This window comes from Lycium ferocissimum, unplaced genomic scaffold, assembly GCF_029784015.1.
Source record: "Lycium ferocissimum isolate CSIRO_LF1 unplaced genomic scaffold, AGI_CSIRO_Lferr_CH_V1 ctg12526, whole genome shotgun sequence".
NCBI classification, from domain to species: domain Eukaryota; kingdom Viridiplantae; phylum Streptophyta; class Magnoliopsida; order Solanales; family Solanaceae; genus Lycium; species Lycium ferocissimum.
In genome coordinates, this window is record NW_026714394.1 from 2342 (window position 1) to 25849 (window position 23508).

A 23508-nucleotide genomic window follows, 5' to 3' on the forward strand; every position below is an offset into this window, starting at 1 on the left:
CCTTCTGGTACTCCAAATTCAAGTTCCAAGTTCGCCGTAATCTCACAATTTGGTCGTGTTTACCAAATGTTGGGTAGAACCTTTAGAGGTCAAATCTTGAATTGACACTTGCCGCGGAGAATTTCGACAAAGCATTTTCCCCAATAAATATACCATGCCACCAAGTTTAACTTGGCCGATTCCAATCAACAACAACCCCTTGAATTCAACCCGGCCAAACTATCAACAATAATGCCAATATTCATATCAACCATTTCAAGAATCAACCCAAAGTACATTCTAACAATTCAATCAACATACTACTTCCTTCAAGATCTTTTAACTCCCATAAGAACAATAACAACTTAATAATTTACACCTTAACAACATCACATTAACAACATTGTATTCCTATTCATGCAAGAACATCATACTCCATTTACATAATCTTCCAAAACAAGCTTCCAACTTGAGTTATTTAACCTTCATTTTCATCACCTAATCCACAACAAACAACAACCAAATATTACATAAAAATTGGTTTAACATGGCAGCCCCCCCCCCCACGGCCTAATCTTCAACATGCATAATTTCCATGAAGTCCATTCATTTCAACATGCCAAACATACACAAACCATTTATAATACATACTCCAAACATGCTAAATATAAGTTAATTTTTCACTTCTATATTATACTACATATACACGGCCACAACCTCTATTCCACCACTTCATGAATTTCATCCGTTTCAACATAGCACAACACACACAACCATCCATAAAACATGTAGAAAAGGATAGAATCTTACCTTATCCACCAACTTCCTTTTCTCGGCTAGAAGTTGTCCTAGCAACAACGAAAGATTTTCTCGTTCAACAACTACTCCCACGTCGACGAGGGACCTTCTAATTAGTAGGAAACCATGGAGGGAACAATTTTTTCGATCAACTCCTGGAAATTTGGTTCGCCACCTTCTCTTCGCCGTTCTTCTCCTTCTTTTCTTTTTCTCTTCTTTCTCTTGATTTTTCTAGAATAAAAATGGCAAGTTGTCTTGCCTTTCAAGACTCCACATATATATATATATATATATATAATTGCATGCACATGGCCGGTCGCTTGTTATGCTCCTCCTTTTTTTTTCTTTCTTTTTTTTTTTTCTACACTTTTCTTCAATTTTCTAGATTTTTCTTTAAATTCCAAAAGATGAATGATTCCTTGACTTAGTCAACCTTTGGCCACATATGCATGTCTTGCATTATAAAATAACACATGGCCTCTCATTTTCCTTATTCCAAGTTTGCCCTTAAATTTCCATGACAATAATATTCGCAAGCGACTCGCGCCTTCAACAAAACCGGAAACTATCCTAGTCCTTAACGTTCCGCCATTAACTCGAACTATCCAAATGTGCAAAAATGCGAGGTGTAACATCCTTCCCCCTTTTGGAACATTCGTCCTCGAATGTTCAACTAGTCCACAGGTCGCATAAGCACCTCGGGGAGCTCCTTTTCAAAGTTATTTCCATCCTTTATATTAGCTCTTAAGCTATCCAATACCGTTTTCTTTGTCATACTCTTTCTCTTCATATACGTCCATTTTCGGCGTCGCACTACTCAAAGTTTGTGCGAACTTCTCATATTACCTTAAACATTATCTGGGACTTCCTATCCACTCATTGTTTCGGTTTCCCGACCTTACTAATTCACTTCAAGAAAGGTCTCCTTGCGACTCAAGCGTTCATATCAAATACGCTACCGTATCGACTGTCTATATCTTATCCTTACATTCCTCTCACCCGCTTCCCCCCTTTTTGGGGTGTACCAATACCATCATCCATTTATACTTCGTCTCATATCCTTATTCCCAATCTCAATCTATAGTGGAATAATAATAACTTACTTTGCAACACTTGTACCATTTACTCTTCTTGTACTCAAACTTAGGACTTTTACTCAATTAATGCCTTTTGTATCGTAACTTCAATCGTTGGGATTCACGCGTCCACCGATACCATCATATTTGGGATATCCTACGCCTTCACATACACATATATATTCAATTACTACTAACTAGCCCACAAAATACGTCCAATGTTTGTTCAAGCCTATCCTAATTCTCGGGGTGTGAAGTACCTCCCCGTCCTTCACCGAGGTAGTTTGTCCGTCTTACGCATCTTCTTATAGTCCCCAACCATTTCGTATATCCTAATTTTCTTAGGCTAACCCAACTTCTCATTTGTCTCATCCGTCCGAATATGTTGAATTTTGTAAACTTCCCCTGTGGGTCACCCATCCTAGAATTACTCCCACCGAGCACGCTTAACCTCGAAACTTTGGTGGGATTTGGTACTCTTAACACTCATATCTTCGCGTCCGCTTTCTCACATGGCCTTTATTACTGTTCCCAAGCCGGCCGATGCCACTGACTTTCGAAACGTTTTCGTATCACGTCCCTTTCTTTTACAATGACCGTTTTACCCTTTTTCTCTTCTAAGGTCTACCTTCCGCCGCATGTATGGCTTCCCCGTCCGGCGCCCGTGACTCCACACACAACAAGTATATCAGTCCCATCTTACCTTTTCTGACTTTCCATATCATCATTCGCCTTTTTCCGCCAATATCGGGCGCCTACGGAAATCAACGATTAATATAATGAATCTTACTTCCGATGACTTGGCTCTATCGCACGATCTCGGCGTGTGAAGGTCGTCCATTTCCTAAATGCTTCGTAGCTTCCCGTTTATAAATGTGGCCGCTCACACCATAAAATGTGACTCTCTGGTTTCGACACTCTTGCGTACAACCCTTAGACCGACCTGCTCGAGGACACTTCTTGTCACACCCCAACCCGATCGTGGTGTGATGGGCACCGACCCCGTAACCGAGCGAGCGAACCGTCTGTCCTTACTACGTAATTAAATTTTTTTTTTTTCCTGTCTTTGAACCTCTAAGTCAAGTATATATAATAAGATAACTAAAACCCTCTTTTATTGCTTTTAAATCGAGTAAAACTAGAACCGTACAAACTTGTATTATAATACAAATCGACTCGAAACCCACGACTGTTCGCAAAGTCTCTATCCGTAATCGTGAACCCCGGCTTTTGTCGACTCGGCTACACTCCCGACAAATGGAGCTTGCCAACTTGGCCGGAACATCTTTTATATTAACTTCGATTCGTTCCGGTGTACTCGCATTTACGAACGCACCCGAAGAAGAGGGGTCGACGAGCATTGTCTCGAGTATGTAAGACATGAATAGTAATGACATAGTGAGGGTCGTAGAACATATCATGTAAAAGAGTGTTCGTACCTATGAGACATATCATAGAAAAGCGTAGCTCGTGTATGAGTAGTATACATATGGAAACGTAGACCGTACCATAGAATAAAAGAGTAACACGTACATACTAGTGCCCTTGCGTACGTCGTGCTTTCTTAGCTTTCTTTACTCATATATATATATACATAAAAAAATAGAATATATAATATTGCCGAGGCGGCGGTACCGATCCATTTAACCATAATATGCATATCCCGCGTCCGGCATCCCGCGCGTCCGGACGATATCATGTGCCATACTCCAACCGATCGTGTGGATATGCGTATATAACGCTCGCTTAACTCCATTCTCCCCGTAGATATATCGGCGTCTATAGCGCCCCCCTTTCTTTTCATCATATATATATGTTCATATCACATACATATATCAGCGTACTATAGCGCTCGATTTCTTTTGCCACATGCACATACTTATATCGTGTATATATATATATCAGCGTCTATAGCGCTCTGATTCTGCTATCATATACATATACTTATATCATGTGTATTTATCAGCGTCTATATAGCGCTCTGATTCGGTTATCATATACATATACGTATGTTCGGGTACACACATCAATCGGGGTCACAAGGCATAATTCCTGTATTTAGAATCCTTAGAATAGTCGTTACCTATAATAGACTTGGGATATCCAGATATAGTTTAACATTTCCATATTTTCATTTTTATAACAGAACATATCATCAACATATCTATCGTAGGCATTTTCTCATTTTTAACTCCATCGTTGTCGCTATAAGATCACGTTCATCACGGATACACTTGCACTAGGATGATACTGCACTTATCGTTTAACAATCAAGACAAGAGTCAAGGATTTCCTTAGGATTCTATTCCAAAACAAGCCAAATAAAACAATAAGGAAATTCCGGGAGCAATGGGCCCGCCGGGTCAAATGAGGCGGCGCACACAATTTACGTGTAAGACGTTTCATGACATTACTTATGAGAGTTCTAAGGTAATCGGGTCTCATTTATGCAAGTTCTAGAGGTCTAAGAAGCTTTCCAACATATCGCACCATTTCTACTTCAATTTTATTGAATGAATAGTAGCGAATTTCAATCTTGGATTTCTAGAGTTAGGAAAGTCCCCGAGGCGCGAAATCAAGCCTATACGTCTAAGACATGCCAAGAAAGGAAAGTGAAGTCTTACATACCTCTTTCCGCTCCTTCGCTACTCCAAATTCAAGTTCCAAGTTCGCTGAATCTACAATTTGGTCGTGTTTACCAAATGTTGAGGTAGAACCTTTAGAGGTCAAATCTTGAATTGACACTTGCACGCGAAATTTCGACAAAGATTTCCCCTAGCAGAATATATTCATGCCACCAAGTTTAACTTGGCCGATTCCAATCAACAACAACCCCGGAATTCAACCCGCCAAACTATCAACAATAATGCCAATATTCATATCAACCATTTCAAGAATCAACCCAAAGTACATTCTAACAATTCAATCAACATACTACTTCCTTCAAGATCTTTTAACTCCCATAAGAACAATAACAACTTAATAATTTACACCTTAACAACATCACATTAACAACATTGTATTCCTATTCATGCAAGAACATCATACTCCATTTACATAATCTTCCAAAACAAGCTTCCAACTTGAGTTATTTAACCTTCATTTTCATCACCTAATCCACAACAAACAACAACCAAATATTACATAAAATTGGTTTAACATGGCAGCCCCCCCCCACGGCCTAATCTTCAACATGCATAATTTCCATGAAGTCCATTCATTTCAACATGCCAAACATACACAAACCATTTATAATACATACTCCAAACATGCTAAATAAGTTAATTTTTCACTTCTATATTATACTACATATACACGGCCACAACCTCTATTCCACCACTTCATGAATTTCATCCGTTTCAACATAGCACAACACACACACAACCATCCCTAAAACATGTAGAAAAGGATAGAATCTTACCTTATCCACCAACTTCCTTTTCTCGGCTAGAAGTTGTCCTAGCAACAACGAAAGATTTTCTCGTTCCAACAACTACTCCACGTCGACGAGGACCTTCTAATTAGTAGGAAACCATGGAGGGAACAATTTTTTTGATCAACTCCAGTGGGGATGGTTCGGCCAACCCCTCTCTTCTTGGCCGTCCTTCTCCTTCTTTTCTCTTCTCCTCTTTCTCTTGATTTTTCTAGAATGAAAATGGCAAGTTGTCTTGCCTTTCAAGACTTCACATATATATATATATATATATAATTGCATGCACATGGCCGGTCATGTGCATGCTCCTCCTCTTTTTTTTTCTTTATTTTTTTTTTCTACACTTTTCTTCAATTTTCTAGATTTTTCTTTAAATTCCAAAAGATGAATGATTCCTTGACTTAGTCAACCTTTGGCCACATATGCATGTCTTGCATTATAAAATAACACATAGCCTCTCATTTTCCTTATTCCAAGTTTGCCCTTAAATTTCCATGACAATAATATTTGCAAGCGACTCGCGCATTCAACAAAACCGGAAACTATCCTTGTCCTTAACGTTCCGCCATTAACTCGGACTATCCAAATGTGCAAAAAAAATGCGAGGTGTAACAGTTTTCTTGGTGCTGACATGAAATTTTACATACGTTGGTACTGGCAGAATTATGAAGTCCCAGTGAATTCTGTTGTCACTCAGATAGAAGAATTGAATAATCTGATGATAGCTCGAAAGAGTTGGCAATAGAAAAATAGAAAATCTCAAACAGTTCACCGTTCAACAAGGGTGAATGAATAGGTAATCTTGATCACTTCATCTATTTTCTTCTCTTGATACATTGAAATCACTATTCAAAAACATGTCTAAAAGAATATTCTCCCGGGGTAGAAAAGGTAGAAAAATTTCCAACTTATTCGATGACATTTCCTTATTTTGTGTCTCTTAAATACAATTTCAATCTTCAATAATTGTGTCCCTTTAATTCAATTTCAATTTTCAATAATATTCTTAACACTAGAGATACGTAAAGTTGAAAAAATAGCACTTTGCACAATTAAGCCACGAGCTAGCTATCTACACAGAAACATTAACAGCTTTAGTAGTGGCTATCTGATTAACTAATTCATATGCTTTGTTGGTCTCCCAAAATTCTCTTTGTTTAGAAGATTAAGACACAACTTATGCATTTGAAGCTTCGAGTTCACAGTTTCCCGCACAATATCCAAGGCAAAATTATGTTGGGGTGAGTAATTCTCAATTTTACGTACATCACTTCTAGGTTTAGTTATTTAATTTAGTTTTGATTGTGAAGAAATTTTCATATTTAGATCAAATTTACTTGAATGTGCTTTTCAAAGACTTAAAATACGAAGAGGTACGTAACTACCCAATATAAATAATATTATGCCAAAGGACAAAGAAAAAAATGGCAATTCGGTGGACAAAGTTTCCCATGTTCACACGCGAGTTATGAGGAAAGGTTGTAACCAAGGAAAATAAAAAGATCTACTTGACTAATGAAGAATGTGACATCAGCAATAGTAGTTATACTTTATATCATCGTCGGAGAACTTTGATTTATCTTTATAATAATCTCTAAAAATAAAACATCTCATTTAAATTTTTACTTTGTGCAATCAATGGGAATAGAAGAAAGTAAGAGATCAAATCAGTTTAAGAGCCCGTTTGGATTGGCTTATAAATTTTTTCGACTTTTGAGTGTTAGTTGTGCCACTTAAAGCCATTTTCATGCTTAAATAAGCCCAAAAAATAATTGGGCCCGTTTGGCTTAGCTTATCTAAAGTAGCTTATGTGAAAACAACTTTTTAAGCCAAAAAATAAGTTTGGGCAATTTTTTTTTTTTTGGCTTATAACTTTACTTTTTTAAGCCCACCCCATCCAAACAGTTCTCTAAGCTATCAATACATGGACTTGTATGATAATGATTTAACAAGTGGTGAAGTGATTTTACTCCTCGCACAGTAGCTATGGAAAATAAAGGCTTAAGTTTCTAGCTAAATTCACATGCATCAGCTTGTAAAATTAATTTGAACCAGAGGATCATTAAAGAATAGATCTCTCTGTTTTGTTTTCATTGTGAATGAAGTTATGTAAATATTCATTTTAAGCTTTCGATGGTTATTCTGTAAATAACTGAGGTTATGTTGGGGTTTTGGTTATGCGAAGCTGTCATAAATGGCTTGAGAGGTGCACCTATAATTTATGCAAGATAACTCAAGGACTTTTCAGTGAAGTACGAACAAATAAAACTTGCATCTGTTTTAGAGCTTCTGCTATTAAATAAGAAATCACATTAGTAATGAAGGTGTTCATCAGACTACAATTAGCTAGGCGTTTCATTAGAGGCAAATAGATTTTTATTCAGTTATCTAGAAGAAATTTTTTTATTTTGTTTATCTTTCTTCTTATTGTCGAGGATTCCGTCCGCATCAATCACGGCTTACAAATGCTTGATGCAACCTATAGTTAACGAGAATGGAAGTATGAGTTTGTGAAGTTGGCTACGCTAATCCGCATAAACTTAGTTTTAGCATCTATTCAATATCTCTTATCCATATTACTCGGGGAATCGATCATGTTTATTCTCTTTTTGAAAATGTTCATTAGGCAATATAAGCATTGTCCATTGAGGTCATTGTGTGGAGTTCACTTTAAAACTAGATAATGTAACTTGCTTATATAATTTGGCCTTATGTGTGTGGTAGAAACATCCATTCAATGTTACTGTTATTTTTAGGAAGCAATGCTAAATATTCACAAGCAATTGTTAGCCTTACGAAGGGCTAAGAATTGTTTTAGTTTTGCAGCTAAAGCCAGCATTAGTGGCAAAGAAGCGACTTGGAGGTGACTTAAAGGAAGCTCTAGTTGTTTTCTGCCTGCCCCAGTGTCTGTGAAAGTATGCCTCCTCCAGATAGTGAAATCCTTGAAGATCAAAGTCATCTACATCTCTGTGCTCAAGAACATTACGGAAACCGAAAGCACCACCAAAATCTCCCTTCATATTACTGATGACATTTATCTCCAAGATTCAAAATTGTGGCAAAGAACTTTTCTTTCTATCCGCTCTTCAAAGTGATTGAATTGCATGAGAGATTCGTAGGGGCTTATAATTTTTTAATTAGTTGATATGTACCGCGCCAAAAAGGTGATATTGTAAACTTTACTTTAGACTTTAGTGCTTTTAGGTTGGTGCTTTGGATTTAGTAATGATTAATTATTTTTACAGGACATTGGGCGATTTTTCATGTTGCTTAAAGACCGATTACACATTCTTCTTGGGTATTATTGAGAACAACATGGTTTTGGTCTACTATCTTCTTAGAGAAAAAACGTTCACTTTCACCAAGTCATGACCGCATACCATTCGATCTAAGAAAGTATTTTGATTAGTCTATCCTTTGGGTATATACTTTTGACACTTTTGAGCTAATAACTATGGAGTTTGTTCTTTATGTAAAGCATAATAATGTGTATTACGAATCAATATCTTAACGCTATTTTAGAGTATAATTGTCATTCTACGGAGGATAAATTAGTTCTAATATTTTGTTGTATAATTATCATGTGGATTGATTGGAATATACATGCTTTCGTGAAAAAAAAAATGAGGGAAACTATTTGAAGTTATGTATATGTGCATCTACATATTGACTTTATGTGTTTATGTACATTATCTTAATTAGGTTTTTGCTAGATTAGATATACTATAACTGATTTACCTTCTTCATATCTCATATACTTATAGTGAATGTCTCTTTTTCTAGAGTTTGATGTGGTAATATCAGGCCCCCGTGCAGAGCACGGGCAACAGGCATCTTGGACGACCAAGGGTAAATCCGTTAATACTGATATGATCCTACGGAGCTCATTGACGATTATGAAGGCTAAAATCAGTGTTAGAGCTTTGAAGGTGCATTCCCATACCAAACACCCTTGGACGAGGAAGATGGGGCCTTTGGAGGCCATGGAAGAACAAGCCACAAGGGTGTGGATGATTACTTGGAAGGTATATTTGGAGCATTGAAGACCCATGTAGGGGCTATTTATGCAAAGGGCTAATTTCCAAATTCAAGCCATCATCCAAAAAGATCAAACAAGGCCCTTACTTCATTAAGGGTATTGATGTAATAACTAGTTTAGTCTTCTTTAGCTTGTTAGTATAAATACTAGCCTTAGTTTATTTCATTAGTTAGCTTGATTTTTATGATGAAACTCTTATGAGTGTGTTTTCTCCTTGTATGGAGCTAGTTTAGGATTAGTTAGTATTAGGATTAGTGGGTGAATTTCCTTAACTCTTACCTTGAATCTCTCTTGGATGATCTAGGATTAGATTTCCATGTATGAGTTTGAGTCTCTTCTTCCTTGGAATGAATTCATCTTAGATTGTTGATTAATAGGTGTAGGTTTCCTTTCCTATGTTGATTAGTCACAATTGTAGTTGATTAATTCCTTTCTTTCTTCTAAATCTCATCTCCTTTTCTTCTATTCTCATCTCACAACTTTCTATCTATCTTAATTTCCGCATTTTGATTGTTTGATTCGGTTTATCCCAAGCCGAGTCGTATCAAATACCTACGCTTAAAAGAAAGGCTATAGTTTCATCTTTCGTGCTAACCATTTTTCATCTTCTGCTTTATTCAGTTTCGTTCTCCTTTTGTTACTCTCTCTGATTTTGTTCGCCTACCTCCTCTGGACCTCTGATGGTTGTATTCTCTTATGTTTCTCTTTGTTCTTGATTTGCTTGATGTTACTTCTATGCATAACTGAGGTGTTTCACGGGGTATTTTGTTTTAATTTATAATTTTATACAGGATTTTGGGATTTGAACTTAGGTTTTGAAATTTGGGATTTCTATGTATTTCTTTGTTACACCTCGAAAAATTTCATATCGTCGTATGGTAGATAAACTAACACAGGGTAAGAAGTATATGATGTTTCTACAAGTAATAAGTAGTACTTAACGGTTCTAATTAAGATTCCAAAGACATTTGCAGCAAGAGAAGAAAGTTCGTTAAGAAAGGCGAAGTATAAGTCGTGTTTTGAAAAGGGTTTGCAAAGTACCGAGCTAATGTTGATTTGATAATGTCTTGGGGAAACAGTTATAACGCTCCTTAGATTGCTAATGAAGTGTTAAACGAGTGCTAAGAAGGTTCCATAAGGATTGGAGATCAAACGAAACAATGAAAATAATTTCAGAAAAGTGGAGTTATATGACCACTTATACGGTCCGTATAACCCAACAGATGAAGGGATTTCCCTGATGGTGAAATACGGTCACTTATACGGACCGTATAACATTATACGGACCGTATAAGGGTCCGTATAACACCCGACGGGCTGAGTATTTTTCAAGTATAAAAATGTGATCCCACTTCTAATTTCTCATTTTCCAACTTCTCCACTTCTCTCCAACTCTCTAGAATATTCCACCCACTTCATTTACATAAATCCAAGGCAAATCAAAGATCAATATCACCAATTCAAGGAAATCAAGTGCAAGAAAGCTCTCTAGGGTTGCTAGAAGTTAAGAACTCTCTTTGAATTGGAGTTAAGGTTTTCTCCAAGTATAGCAACTCCATCCAAAACCCATTCCTACACAATCAAAGGTGAGTTTTATGATCATTTCATGTTATTTAGAATATTGAAGGGTTAAAAGACTTGGATTATAGAAGAAAGTAGAATATGGAGCTCAAATGTGAAATAATGGTGTTCTTGAATAATAGTTTCACATGAACCATAATTCTTGAGATATTATGAGTATAATCTTGTTATAAATAACATTAAGAATGTTGGAGAAGCATTATATGTGGATGAATACGACGTTGGGTGATAACCATGGTTATGGATGACTGCGAGAGGGAATTGTAAGAATTGAATAATGTCGAACTTGACAAAGTTATTGATTATGATATTATGAATGTTGTTATCGATGTTGGGAGTTATTATAGCATATGGAGGAAGTTGTAGAAACAAAGGAAATGCTGTCCAATTTTCGTTAGCTTTAGCTTAAGCTTAAGTATATTTCCGATTATCTAATTCTAGTACGAATTCCCTTGAATGTAGAATCGTGAACATTGGAGGAAAGCGCTTAATTGATAAAGTTAGAGAGACATCAAGGTATGTGAGGCTAGTCCCTTCTTTCTCCTATGGCATGATTCTTGCAATATGACTTCCTTATCTTTCCATGATGTTCTCATATTCCGGAAATTATAAGCCTATGACTATTAAGAACTACTCATGAGATAAAGATAATCAATATGTTATGAATATGATAATGATGATGATGATGAGTCTAAGTCTAGAGACTCTAAAGCTCAGGATATGATATTTCTACGAAGCTAATGATTCTTATATGATTCCTTGATATCATTTATTGTTTCTAGACTCACCTTATAATGCTAGTTCCTTCAAGGTGAGTCATGATGATCATGGCTACTCCATAATGGAATCGGGGGTTCTCGACCTTACGTCACCCCGATAGAGTTATAGTTTGTCTTTAAGTTCTTATGCATGCTTTATGATAAATGTATGATGATGAGATTACACCAAACCTAGAGGGCCGGGCATAACACCGCGAAGACGGGTGGCTTATGATTACACCGTGCCTAGAGGGACAGGCATGACACCGCGAAGGCGGGCGGCTTATTATTACACCGTGCCTAGAGGGCCGGGCATGACACCACTAGTGGGCGGCGAGTGATAGTTACCCGGATGCGGGTTAACGATGATGGTATATATGATATGCATATATGTGTTTTCCTTTAAAGGTTAAGCAGGTTATATCTTCATCTCATGTTTCATTGTTTCTTTATTATGCTATTACTATTCATGCCTTACATACTCAGTACACTTTTCGTACTGACGTCCTTTTCTTTTCTTTTACGATGTTGTGTTCATGCCCCGCGGTGAACGGGGAAAGTGCAAATTCCTAGGAGCTACTCGGCGGATTTACGGGGAGCACTCACTATTCGGAGGTGCCATTTTTAATATATTATATATATATATATATATATATATATTTGGGCATGACGGGGTCCTGTCCCATCCCTATATCTTAGTACTCTAGTAGAAGCTCGTAGATACGTATGTGTGGGTAGTAGATGTCCCACGATGACTACACTATATTTTGTATATCATTTTTGCAGCCGTGAGGGCTTATATATATGCATATGTTGCCTTCGAGATTATATGTGTCCAGAATGAGTATGATGACTAGCGTAATGAGTGGTGCTCGGTAGTCAGCTTCGGGTACCCGTCATGGCCCCTTAATTGGGTCGTGACATTTACAACTGCAAGATTTGAATCTCAGACATGAATGTTTATGATTCCATCTGAACCGGTAGGCATTAGGTACGAATGTAGTCGATTGTCCAATTTTTTGGTTTAGTGACGGAATATTAGGAAATGGACCATCTTCGTGTAATTAACAACGGATTAGCTACGGATTGTGATTTTGTCGCGAGAAAAGCAACTAAAATTTTATCTCATTATATAGCGACGGATTAGCAACGAAAACCGAATTTGCGTCACTAATGATTAGCGCGAAATTTTGGCGCCCTAAATTTCACTACATTTAGGAAAAAGGAAGAGGTGCGACAAATTTTATTTTTATTTAGCGACGGATTCAGCAACGAAAAATTCGTCCCTAGGCCTTTTAATTTTTCTCCAAAAAAATATATATTGCAGCAACGGAAAAATTCGTAGCAATATTAATCATTAAAAGAAATCAATGTATTATTTTGCGACGGAATATAAAATCCGTCGCTAATCCGTCGTTAAGTGTTAAAAAAAAAGATATATCCTAGGTTACACATTTATTTCGTTTCACTTCAAACACACCCAAAACAGATAGAGAGAGAGAGTATGCGAAATTGCTAACATATAGAGAGAGAGAGAGCACAACATAGATCAAAATAATGTGAATCTAGGGTTTCTATTGTGTTTTTCTCTTCTTCTGCTGCATCTTTTATCTAAAGGAAAGGTATGTTTTGATTTTTCTATGTTTTGTTTTTTCTTCTTTATCTCCTTCTTTGTGTTTTCTGACATTAAATCTGAAATAGAATTTAAGAAATATGTGTTTTTTTGCTTATTATCTAAAGGACAGAGCGTCTTTAAGTGTTTTTTTTTGCTAAAATCGAAGTTGGGTGTCTTGAAAACTGTTGGGTTTATAATTTATTTGAAGGTTAAGTGTTGGGAATCTCTATTTGGGCCAAAATCTGATGAAAATGGAAATTCGACCTTTGTTTGTGCTAAACCTTGTAGGATAATATTATTTGGTGGTTAAAGTTTGTTTTAATTCGTTGCATGTCGAGAAAAAGCTTGAAGAACTCAACATTCTTTATATTCTGTGATTTGAAATCAGTGTTAGTGAACTGGGTTTCTTACTCGATTTTTTTTTGTATTCTGTGATTTGAAATCAGTGTTAGTGAACTGGGTTTCTTACTCAGATTTTTTTTGTTTCAGTTTCAGTTTTGTTTCAGTTTGTCATATTTTTATTTTTTTTAACTAAAAGGTGGATGATATGTTCTGTTTCACTAAGTTATTTCAGCTTGTTATTCCATTTAGAGGTCATTCGGTTGTATTAATGATATGAAGACAGAACATTAATTTGATTGCTTTGTTTATGTCAACATTAATAGGAACATGAATAATCTAGAGCGTGATTGGATGTACGATAGGTTGGATGGCCGAGGGGGTATAAACTCTAGCTTTGTAACCGGTGTAGATAATTTTATCCAATTTGCACTTTCTCAACGAAATTACATGAGCGGTAACAAGGTTAGATGTCCATGTAAAAAATGTCACAACATTAAATACATGGATGTTGAAATCGTTGAATATCACCTTTTTAATTTTGGATTTGTTGAGGACTATTTTGTTTGGGAGTATCAAGGGGAAAAAGATGTGATCGGTGAGATAGCTTCTGGTAATGATTTGCACGGTGGTTCTCAACTTGAATCGGGATTCGATAATCCATACCGACAAATGGTCTTGGATGCAGCTGGTCCCAACTTTGGTCAGGGTTCGAGTTCGCAATCTTATAGCAATATTGAAGTTGATTCTTCTCATCCTTATGAACCTTCAATGGAGGAGGAGCCTAATCCTTCAATGGAGGAGGAGCCTAATCCCGAGTCCCAAAGATTTTACAATTTGCTACAAGTCGCCGATGAAAAATTATATCCGGTTCTTCTCTCTCTCAACTTGCAGTAGTCTCCAAGATGTTAAATATTAAAATGGAGAATACTATGTCATAGAGAGGTTATAACCAAATGATGCAATTGTTGAAAGAGGCTTTACCTGAATATAACAAAGTGCTTGATAGCTATTATCAGACCAAGAAGTTAGCGCGTAGTTTGAGTTTTCCGGATTGAAAAGATTGATTGTTGTGATTCAGGATGTATGTTGTATTGGGGTGATGATGAACACCTTACATCTTGTAAATTCTGTGGTTACCCGAGGTATAAGCGTCGTGTCGGCTCTCGTAAGAGGAAATTGGTCCCTTACAAGAAAATGTATTATTTTCCTTTGATTCCTAGATTGAAAAGATTATATGCATCCCATGCTACAGCTGCCGACATGAGATGGCACCATGAGCATACACGAGAGGATGGGGTAATGCGGCATCCATCAGACTCTGAGGCTTGGAAGAACTTCAATGAAACTCATTCTTTTTTTGCTGCTGAACCAAGGAATGTAAGGTTGGGGTTATGTACTGATGGTTTCCAACCATTTAGTCAATCTGGGAGGAAATACTCTTCGTGGCCAGTGATTGTCACCCCATACAATTTGCCTCCAGGAATGTGCATGAAAGAGGCATATATGTTCCTAACTGTCATTGTTCCTGGGCCAAACAATCCCAAACATAAAATTGATGTTTATCTACAACCTCTAATAAAGGAATTGACCTTGTTGTGGGAGACGAGTGTAGAAGCATTTGACATCTCGAAAAAGCAAAACTTTCAAGCGAGGGCGCTTTGATGTGGACAATCGGTGACTTTGACAAAGATATTCTATGTTATCGGGATGGAGTATCGCGAGCAAGTTAGCATGTCCTTATTGTATGGAGGAAACACAATCCTTTAGATTACAACATGGCAGGAAAACATCTTGGTTTGATAGTCATAGAATGTTCCTTGACCAACATCATCCTTTTAGGAGAGATCGTAAAAACTTTCTCAAAGGTAAGCGTCAAAAGACTATCACCACTCTATAGAACGGGAGAGGAAATTTTGAACCAAATTTGTGACTTGGGGATAAGGAAAGTAACGAGAGTTAGATGCACGGGAAGTTAATCAGAGAATATGTAAGTCTTGTGGGTGGAAAAAGCGAAGCATATTTTGGGATTTGCCTTATTGGAGTTCTAACATGATTCGACATAATCTTGACGTCATGCATATTGAAAAAAATGTCTTTGATAATGTATTTAATACAGTTCTTAATATTGATAACAAAACCAAAGACAATCTACAATCACGTCAAGATATGGTAAATTACTGCGATCGACCACAGTTGGCAAAGGACACTAGTGGAAAATATCCAAAAGCTATATATACAATAGATAAGGAAGAAAGAGCTATCTTGTTCAATTGGGTGAAGGGTTTGAAGTTTCCAGATGGGTATGTTTCGAATTTGGGTAGATGTCCAGACACAAACGCGAAAAGATTATTTGGCATGAAAAGTCATGATTGCCATGTGTTCATGCAACGACTAATGCCTATTGCTTTTCGTGAACTGCTTCCCAGTAATGTGTGGCAAGCACTTACAGAATTGAGCTTATTTTTTAAAGATCTTACTTCGACCACTCTACGAGTGGATGACATGGAAAGATTAGAGGCAGACATCCCGCAAATCTTGTGTAAGTTAGAACGTATATTTCCCCCTGGGTTCTTTGACTCAATGGAACATCTGCCTGTGCACCTGCCATATGAAGCAAAGATTGCTGGACCTGTACAATATCGATGGATGTATCCTTTTGAAAGGTAAATTTGAAACTTTATGTTCAAATTGTGACAAGTATGCTAAACATAACTTTTCTAATATAACGGTCCATCCATTTATGTATTTAGGTACCTCGGAACTCTTAAAAGAATGATTGGGAATAAAGCTAGTGTTGAGGGTTCCATTTGTGAAGCATACTTGATGAAGGAGTCAACATATTTGTTTTCTCATTATTTTGAACCTCATGTCATAACACGTAATCACGATGTGGACCGTAATGATGATGGTGGTGCTGTAGAAGATCTTGAAGGAAATTTATCAATATTCACCCATCCCGGTCGACTATGGGGAGAAGCAAAAAAGAGGAATTTATCCCTTGAAGAAATCAAGGCTGCCCAAACTTACATTTTACTAAATTGTAAAGAGGTTGAACCGTTTGTGAGGTAGCATTTGAATGTTAAACTCTCTTATTATTATAAATATATCCATATATATCATGACTTTCTATTGAACTTATTTTGTTGCAATGAAGTATGTACGTGCAACGTCTACAAGGCGAATTCCCGAATCTATCTCAAGGTCAAATAGACGAGAGCCTTGAAGCATATTTCTCTATATGGTTCAAGGAATATGTAAGTTTCAACAATCATTAATTTTTATACAAGATGTTATTAAATTCTCAAAATTTAACTAAGTCTTACATTTTTCCAAATAGGTCCGCTGCAACCATATTGAGAATAAATTCTTGCGTAGTCTTGCTCATGGACCACTAATAGGCGCTACATGTCATTTCGTGTATTTTACCAATGGATACAAATTTCACACGGTTAAAATAGGATACCCTATTTTAACCATGGTAGCGCAAGATAACATGGTAGCGCAAGATCAACAATGAACAGTGGAGTTTGTATCTCGGATCCAAATTTTGGTGATTACTATGGACGGATAAAAGAGATTATACAAGTGGAATTTCGTGAAGATCCTTTAAAGCAAACTGTGTTATTCAACTGTGAATGGTTTGATCCAACTATGGATGTTGGTGTTAAAAAGCATAATCAGTACAAATTGGTTGATGTTAATCATCGTCGCCGATATAAAAAATATGAACCTTTTATTCTTGCGATGCAAGCAACTCAAGTGTGTTATGTGTCGTATCCTAGCAAGAAAAAGGATAAGGATGATTGGGCAGCTGTGTTGAAGGTCAAACCTCGGAATGTTGTTGAATTACCCGATGAGGAAGTAATGGTGACAGCTCCAGATTTGAATGTTCCATTCCAAGTTGAAGAAGTTGAAGTCCACGAGATAGATATGAATGTTTCGATTGATGAAAATATACTCTTATATGATCCAAACGGGAATGCAATTGAAATGGATGAACCCATCGATGATAGGTTATTGCCAGAGCATCATGAAATCCAAGATGAATCTACAGAAGAAGAGTATGAAACTGAAGAAGAGTATGAAACAGAGGAAACTACGGAGGATGAGGAAGAGTTCGAAGAAGGAACAGATAGTGACTAATGCTTAGTAACATGTGTTGTTGTATCTTTATTGTATTTTGCTTAAGATTTGGGTGTAAAAATTTCTGATGGATGGTTAAGTGTTTTGATTTGCACCACAGTTTTTCTTTATTGTTTTCTTTAACCTATTTTACCACTTTCATCATTACTTACTAAATCTTGTAGTGTACTATGCGACTATGTTGTTTGATAGATGCCTTCTTATTTATTGGCTACTTATTTGGGGTTACGTGCTTAAGTTCGTAGCCAAAATACTTGCTTGGGATAAAGTAACATGTAACTAAAACCATTAAATCCTCTATTAGACTTTTATATTCCATTATAGTTTTAGTTCAACCTTTGATAGAATCCTCCTGATGTTATTTATATTACAGATACGTAGTGGACAGCTGGTCAGAATTCATTGACGTGCTACTCATTGAAGGTTCTGCATTTTAGCTGTTGTTGTTGAGGTATTGTTGCCTGCTATTGAAGTTCTTCTCACTTAAGTTTATTCATCTCCTCTCTCTCTGTACAATAACTTGACTATTGATTTGTATAAAATGATAAATAATGACGACAAAGAAGCGCTACATTTTTTCTGATGAGCAAGTATTGCCAAAATTGAATTTGATGAAAACTACATTTTTTCTACAACTTCGATGAGCAAGTATTGCCAAAATTGAATTACTAAATGATGAAAACTACCGCTTGTGTTGTCATGTATTCCTAATTTTCACGAAATTCCAAATCGCAATGTGAACTTCATGTATTACGCATTTGGATTTTGTGTGCTGCAATTTGAGATCCTGGAAAAAACTTGATACCAATTACTAAATGTAGTAAAACCAAACCGCATATGCAGTTTCATTAGTTCTACCACACTAGTAGCCAATTCCTAATATTTCACAAAAATTCCAAATCTTATCTTGATGTACTAAAAACCATGGAGAATTTTGTTAAGAGATCGACAAATGTTCTAGCCGCATTATTGTGTGGCCCTCCATAGCTAGAATAAAAAGGAATGGATAGTTAGTTTCGGTTTCCGAGGCCCTTCGAGGGAAGAAGCCTACTAGTCCTCTCGTTGACAAGCTCCGAGAATTTAATTTGAGGATTCCTTAGAATTTTCTCATATTTCATTCTCTCAAATAAAGAAGAAGCCTACTAGTCCTCGTTGACAAGCTTCGAGAATTTAACCGAGGATTCCTTAGAATCTTCTCATATTTCATTCTCAAATAAATCTTCTCCTCATGTCTATATATGTAGTTCCTTTCCTGTCTCGGTTGACCATTTTTGTCGTGAGACCTACCGTACATGAATTAAAGTCATCTATCAAGGATGGACATCTCAATTGTTACATATTCATTTATACTTTTATCGTGGGGTGCAAACAAACTAAACAAAGCCGATTCTTATCGATTTGGTTGTTTCGTAATTTGATAATTCCGTTTAATTCGATTGTCCTAGATGGAGGGTTGAATTTTGTGATATGTTGGTACTAGGTTACCGGTGATGACAAATGTAATCTAGCCTTTTCTCCGTTGCAAAAACTTGATCATGTGTGTCATACCATGTATAATTTTCCCTTTTATTGGAATTCAACAATGTTTCTTGTAATTACTAATATATAGAAGAGGCTTGGAAGCGGTGATCGTTGTCTTATAGCTTGCCGACCAAGGCCTACTTTTGTAATTTCAATCTTAATTTTGGTCGTGTCTAACACGTGTTGACTCTCTCTCTCTCTCACACGTTGCACATGCGCAAATCCTAAATTGCCCTTACTATGTTGACGATGAAGTGGCCGCTTCAAATTGTGTGTAATTTGTGTGCTTTAACTCTCTCTTTCCGTTTTACGCTCTAGTTATGTCGTTTCCCGATCATCTACCTTTGTTTGGTTGTTTGTACGAGCTTCTTCATCCGAGGTGATGAGCTCTTGTTACCGCTAATTTCGCACAATTATTGGGTCCTTTTTCTCGCTATAATTTCGATTCTCTTATTCTTCTTTGTACTTATAATCTTTCGCAAGTTTCTAAGGGTAAGAAAAATAGCATCGTTGGTGTTGAACGTCTTTTCTTTTTCCTTGCTCATTTGAAAGCTAATTTATGAAGATTGCCGATCACCACGACAAGGAGATTGCCTACGCTTTTAGTACCAATTTTGAGGATAAAAGGTAGTTTTCCACTATAAACAAACCATATTCATCTGCTTCTACGTTTAAAAGTTTTGTTTGCTCTTTAGTTGAAATAAATTAGTGTTTGGTCGATATCATACATGAATCATTTTCACCAACGCCTTGTATTATGAAAGTAGTTATTTTTCTTTATTTTGGTTCATAACTTGTTCATTGAAGAAATTCTTAATGTGCCCCATGCATACTTGCTTGCATTTTTCTTCGTCCACCCTTAATAGTTAGTATGGAAAACGGTGTATTACATATAAAGAGCTTGAGAGGTTGTTAATAACTATCAAGGATTAGAGAACTTAAAGAAGTGGCTAATAAAATGGAATCTAGTTTACCAATCGTTAAATACGAACAAACAAACTAAACAAAGCAACGAATAAGCAAAAGAGTCGGTTGTTCTCTCGTAATTTGTTGGATTTTAATAATGTTATGACTATTCCGGTTAGTAGAGGAAGTGTCGTAGTTTGCTAAATTAGCTTCTCACCGGTGTGTCGAAACCACGTTCACTATACTTTGGCCGACTTGCAAAAACTTGTACTCAAACAATTAACCGCCGTAGCTACAATACTGAAATTTTAAGAATAAAGTGTTAGTTTCACTTCAAACTATCTTTGCATGTTTCACAATGTAACAAGAGGACGATAATGCAGATTTGTTTGCTATAGCAACCGATCAACCATTCCGTTTCCCTTCAACCTTTACATTTGTGATCGGGGCATTTTCCACGCTAGAAGGCTCTCTCTCTCTCTCTCTCTCTCTCATTATGAAAAGCAAGGAAACTTACATTAGTTAAATATACATGTCAAGATCCTTGACTTTTTAAAAGCCTAGTTATGATGTTATATCTTCTTACAGGTCACTGAACTGAATGTTTTCATCTCTTGTACATACTTTGAAGTGTAACTCTCTCTGTATGTTTGTATAACTTTGTACATGTAAAAATCATTGTCCATGTGAAGCTTCTACAAATGTATTCAAATTCTACAGATTTCTAAGGGTAAGAAAAAATAGCAAGACGTTGCTGCCTGAAACAAAAGCGTCGGTCCTTGGCAGAAACAAACTCTAAAATCAAGCTCGAGAGAGCTAATTTATATAAACAGTTGTTCACTTTCTGTAAAAACATGGTTTTCATGATCTATTTTTAATTTACATCTACACTCATTGTTAATATGTGTAGTTTGAGAGAACCATCATTTGCTCGGATACTATAAACAAACCATGTACAACCAGTTTGACATTGTTTCATGGGTTTGATTCCAACTATAAGTTATTCGTAGGTTTGTTACAATTGGAATTTTCTATTTTCACCACATTTTTGTTCCTTTGGTGGATGAAAAACTTACAGCAGTAGCAGTTTTGGTAATATTTAGTTCTTCATAGTAATTGTAAAATTCAGATTTTGGCATAAGAAGTGCAAATCCTAGGCTGTATTCCATCTGGTTGTTTGAATTATATTATGCAATACGCGTTGTATAAAAATCTCTTTACTAGCAGCCTGCTTGCATTTTACTGGTTACTTTTTTATTGATGGTTGCTTTGATTTCCTCATGTCCACATTTTTTTGTAGATATGGCTCGAGGCAGAGGTCGAGGTAGCGGAGGTCGTGTAGGAAAGTCCTCATTTAGGTGTGATTCACATCTCGGTCGTGCAAACATGCCTACCATTCCCATTCCCACATAATTGCTTAGTCCTCAACAAGGTGGTACAAGTTCCGTAGGTGGGCCAGATCCTATAAACCAAGTTCAAACTTTAGGTGCGCCACCGGTTCAAGCCTCAGGTCTGTTTATTGATCCTCGCATATAATATATTGATCCTTGTAATATAATATGAGCAATTCTAGATCCTGTACGATTTTTTTTTTTTTAAAAAAAACTGCTAGTTCCAGTTTTTGATTCAATATGAAATGAATCGTACATCATGATTATTGCATTCAAAACATTTCTAACTATCTCTAAGAATGAAAATATCCTCGAGCTTAGAAAGGCCAAATGAGAGGAACTACAGAACCGAATCCTAATAACAGTTGCCTCACAAGGCAGAAACTAAAACAAATTGACATTGTGTTTCCAAGTCCAGTAGGAAATATTGTCAAGAGATCAAAGTAGCAATTAAGCAGACAATCAAAATGATCAACACCACCGCCACACCCAACATAACTATGTCCTTCCCTTCTTCTGGTGCTGCTTAGCATAGAAAAGACTGTTGGTTCCACCACAGATGAAGCTTCCAGCAATGGCCACATTATGCTCAATGTCATCAATCTGTTCACTTTGAGTCTCAACTAGAACAGCCATATCAAGAAAAACTTGATGAAGTTTATCTAGGCTCCTTTTTATGTCCATTCTGACCTCATGCCTATCTTTGTCCTCAAGATTCATCTCTCCTTTTTCTAAAAATATTTCAACTTTCCCACTTCCTTCCGACACCATCTTCTCAATCACTTCCTCTCGTTGGCTCGTTCGATCAACAATTCTTTTGTAATATGATAAGATTTTTTTCCTCCTTCGCATACGCCATTGATAGTTTCCGATTAGCGACATTAGATTTATCAAGTGCTTCAAGTTTTGCCTTGACAATCTTGGCTTTGCGAAGGACGGATACCATATCGAATCCATTTCGTCTCTAAGGCCACGAAGGATTTTCGGACCATGAGTAGTTTTTGTTTCTTCATTCAGATTTTGAAGATCAGTTAAGAGATTAGTAATCTCTTCAATGTTACCCTTCACTGCGTCAAGATCCAAATGGGCTTGTTTTTTCAGTTCAACATAACTTAAGAACGATTTTGTCATGAGATCGTTCATCTTTACTCCAGTTAATGAAGATTCGAATTTCGAAGAGCTTTGTGTTCTTCTCTGAGAAGATGATGATAATGGTGCCTCGTCTCCTCTTCTTTGGAAAGAGAATTCTCAGGAGTTTCAAATATTTGAAAGTTTCAAGAGAAAGGGATAGAATTCTCGGGGAGTTTCAAATATTTGAAAGTTTCACAAAATTCGTTTGTCTGCATGAAAATACAATTGCCGAAATAAAAATAATCTTGATGGGCAGCATCAGCAACCATAATTTAAACCTCTCGCCTTCTCGTACGTGGTAGCAACTCATCGCCTCTCATAATAGAAACTATAAATTGTAGGTTTGCTTGTGTAACAAGCTGCAGATTTTGTAAATCATGATTAGTCATATTTGTAGACTTGCAAACAGCTTGTATAAAAACCTCTTTACTAGCAGCCTACTTGCATTTTACTGGTTACTTTTTTTACTGATGGTTGCTTTAATTTCCTCACGTCCACATTTTTTTGTAGATATGGCTCGAGGAAAAGGTCGAGGTAGCGAAGGTCGTGTAGGAAAGTCGTCACTTAGGGGTAATTCTGCTCGTCATGCAAACATGCCTACCATTCCTATTCCCACCACAGTTAGTCCTCAACAAGGTGGTACAAGTTCCGTAGGTGGGCCAGGTCCTATAAACCATGTTCAAACTTTAGGTACGCCACCGATTCAAGCGTCGACACGGTAGTAACCCAACCATCACACGAATTATCTCCCATTACATATATATCCGAGCAGCCCAATAGATGAGGGTACATCAA

At 36.7% G+C, this 23508-nt stretch overlaps 2 protein-coding genes, 1 long non-coding RNA gene and 1 pseudogene across 3 annotated transcripts; 3 read left to right on the forward strand and 1 right to left on the reverse strand.

Moving 5' to 3' along the window:
- Window positions 1-13318: 13318 nt before the first annotated feature.
- Window positions 13319-14515, forward strand: LOC132041956 (uncharacterized). The gene has a single exon (XM_059432626.1). It carries the CDS (start codon window positions 13949-13951, stop codon window positions 14513-14515), a length of 567 nt encoding a protein of 188 aa, XP_059288609.1. The 5' UTR covers window positions 13319-13948.
- A 1092-nt stretch (window positions 14516-15607) lies between these two features.
- On the forward strand, window positions 15608-17138 carry LOC132041958 (uncharacterized). Its single transcript, XM_059432627.1, has 4 exons — window positions 15608-16284; window positions 16372-16686; window positions 16776-16875; window positions 16959-17138. Exons 1-4 carry the CDS (start codon window positions 15671-15673, stop codon window positions 17136-17138), a joined length of 1209 nt encoding a protein of 402 aa, XP_059288610.1. The 5' UTR covers window positions 15608-15670.
- Window positions 17139-18089: 951 nt separating this feature from the next.
- Window positions 18090-23385, forward strand: LOC132041961 (uncharacterized). The gene is made up of 3 exons (XR_009411297.1): window positions 18090-18215; window positions 21492-21701; window positions 23224-23385. It is a non-coding gene; the product is annotated as an uncharacterized LOC132041961 (long non-coding RNA).
- On the reverse strand, window positions 22013-22725 carry LOC132041960 (syntaxin-112-like; annotated as a pseudogene).
- Window positions 23386-23508: the final 123 nt, after the last annotated feature.

Coding starts and splice junctions, on each gene's coding strand:
- LOC132041956 (XM_059432626.1), top strand. CDS start 13,949: ATGAATAATCTAGAGCGTGATTGGATGTACGATAGGTTGGATGGCCGA.
- LOC132041958 (XM_059432627.1), top strand. CDS start 15,671: ATGATTCGACATAATCTTGACGTCATGCATATTGAAAAAAATGTCTTT. Junction 16,687..16,775: donor GAGGTTGAACCGTTTGTGAG/GTAGCATTTGAA, acceptor GTTGCAATGAAG/TATGTACGTGCAACGTCTAC. Junction 16,876..16,958: donor CTATATGGTTCAAGGAATAT/GTAAGTTTCAAC, acceptor TTTTCCAAATAG/GTCCGCTGCAACCATATTGA.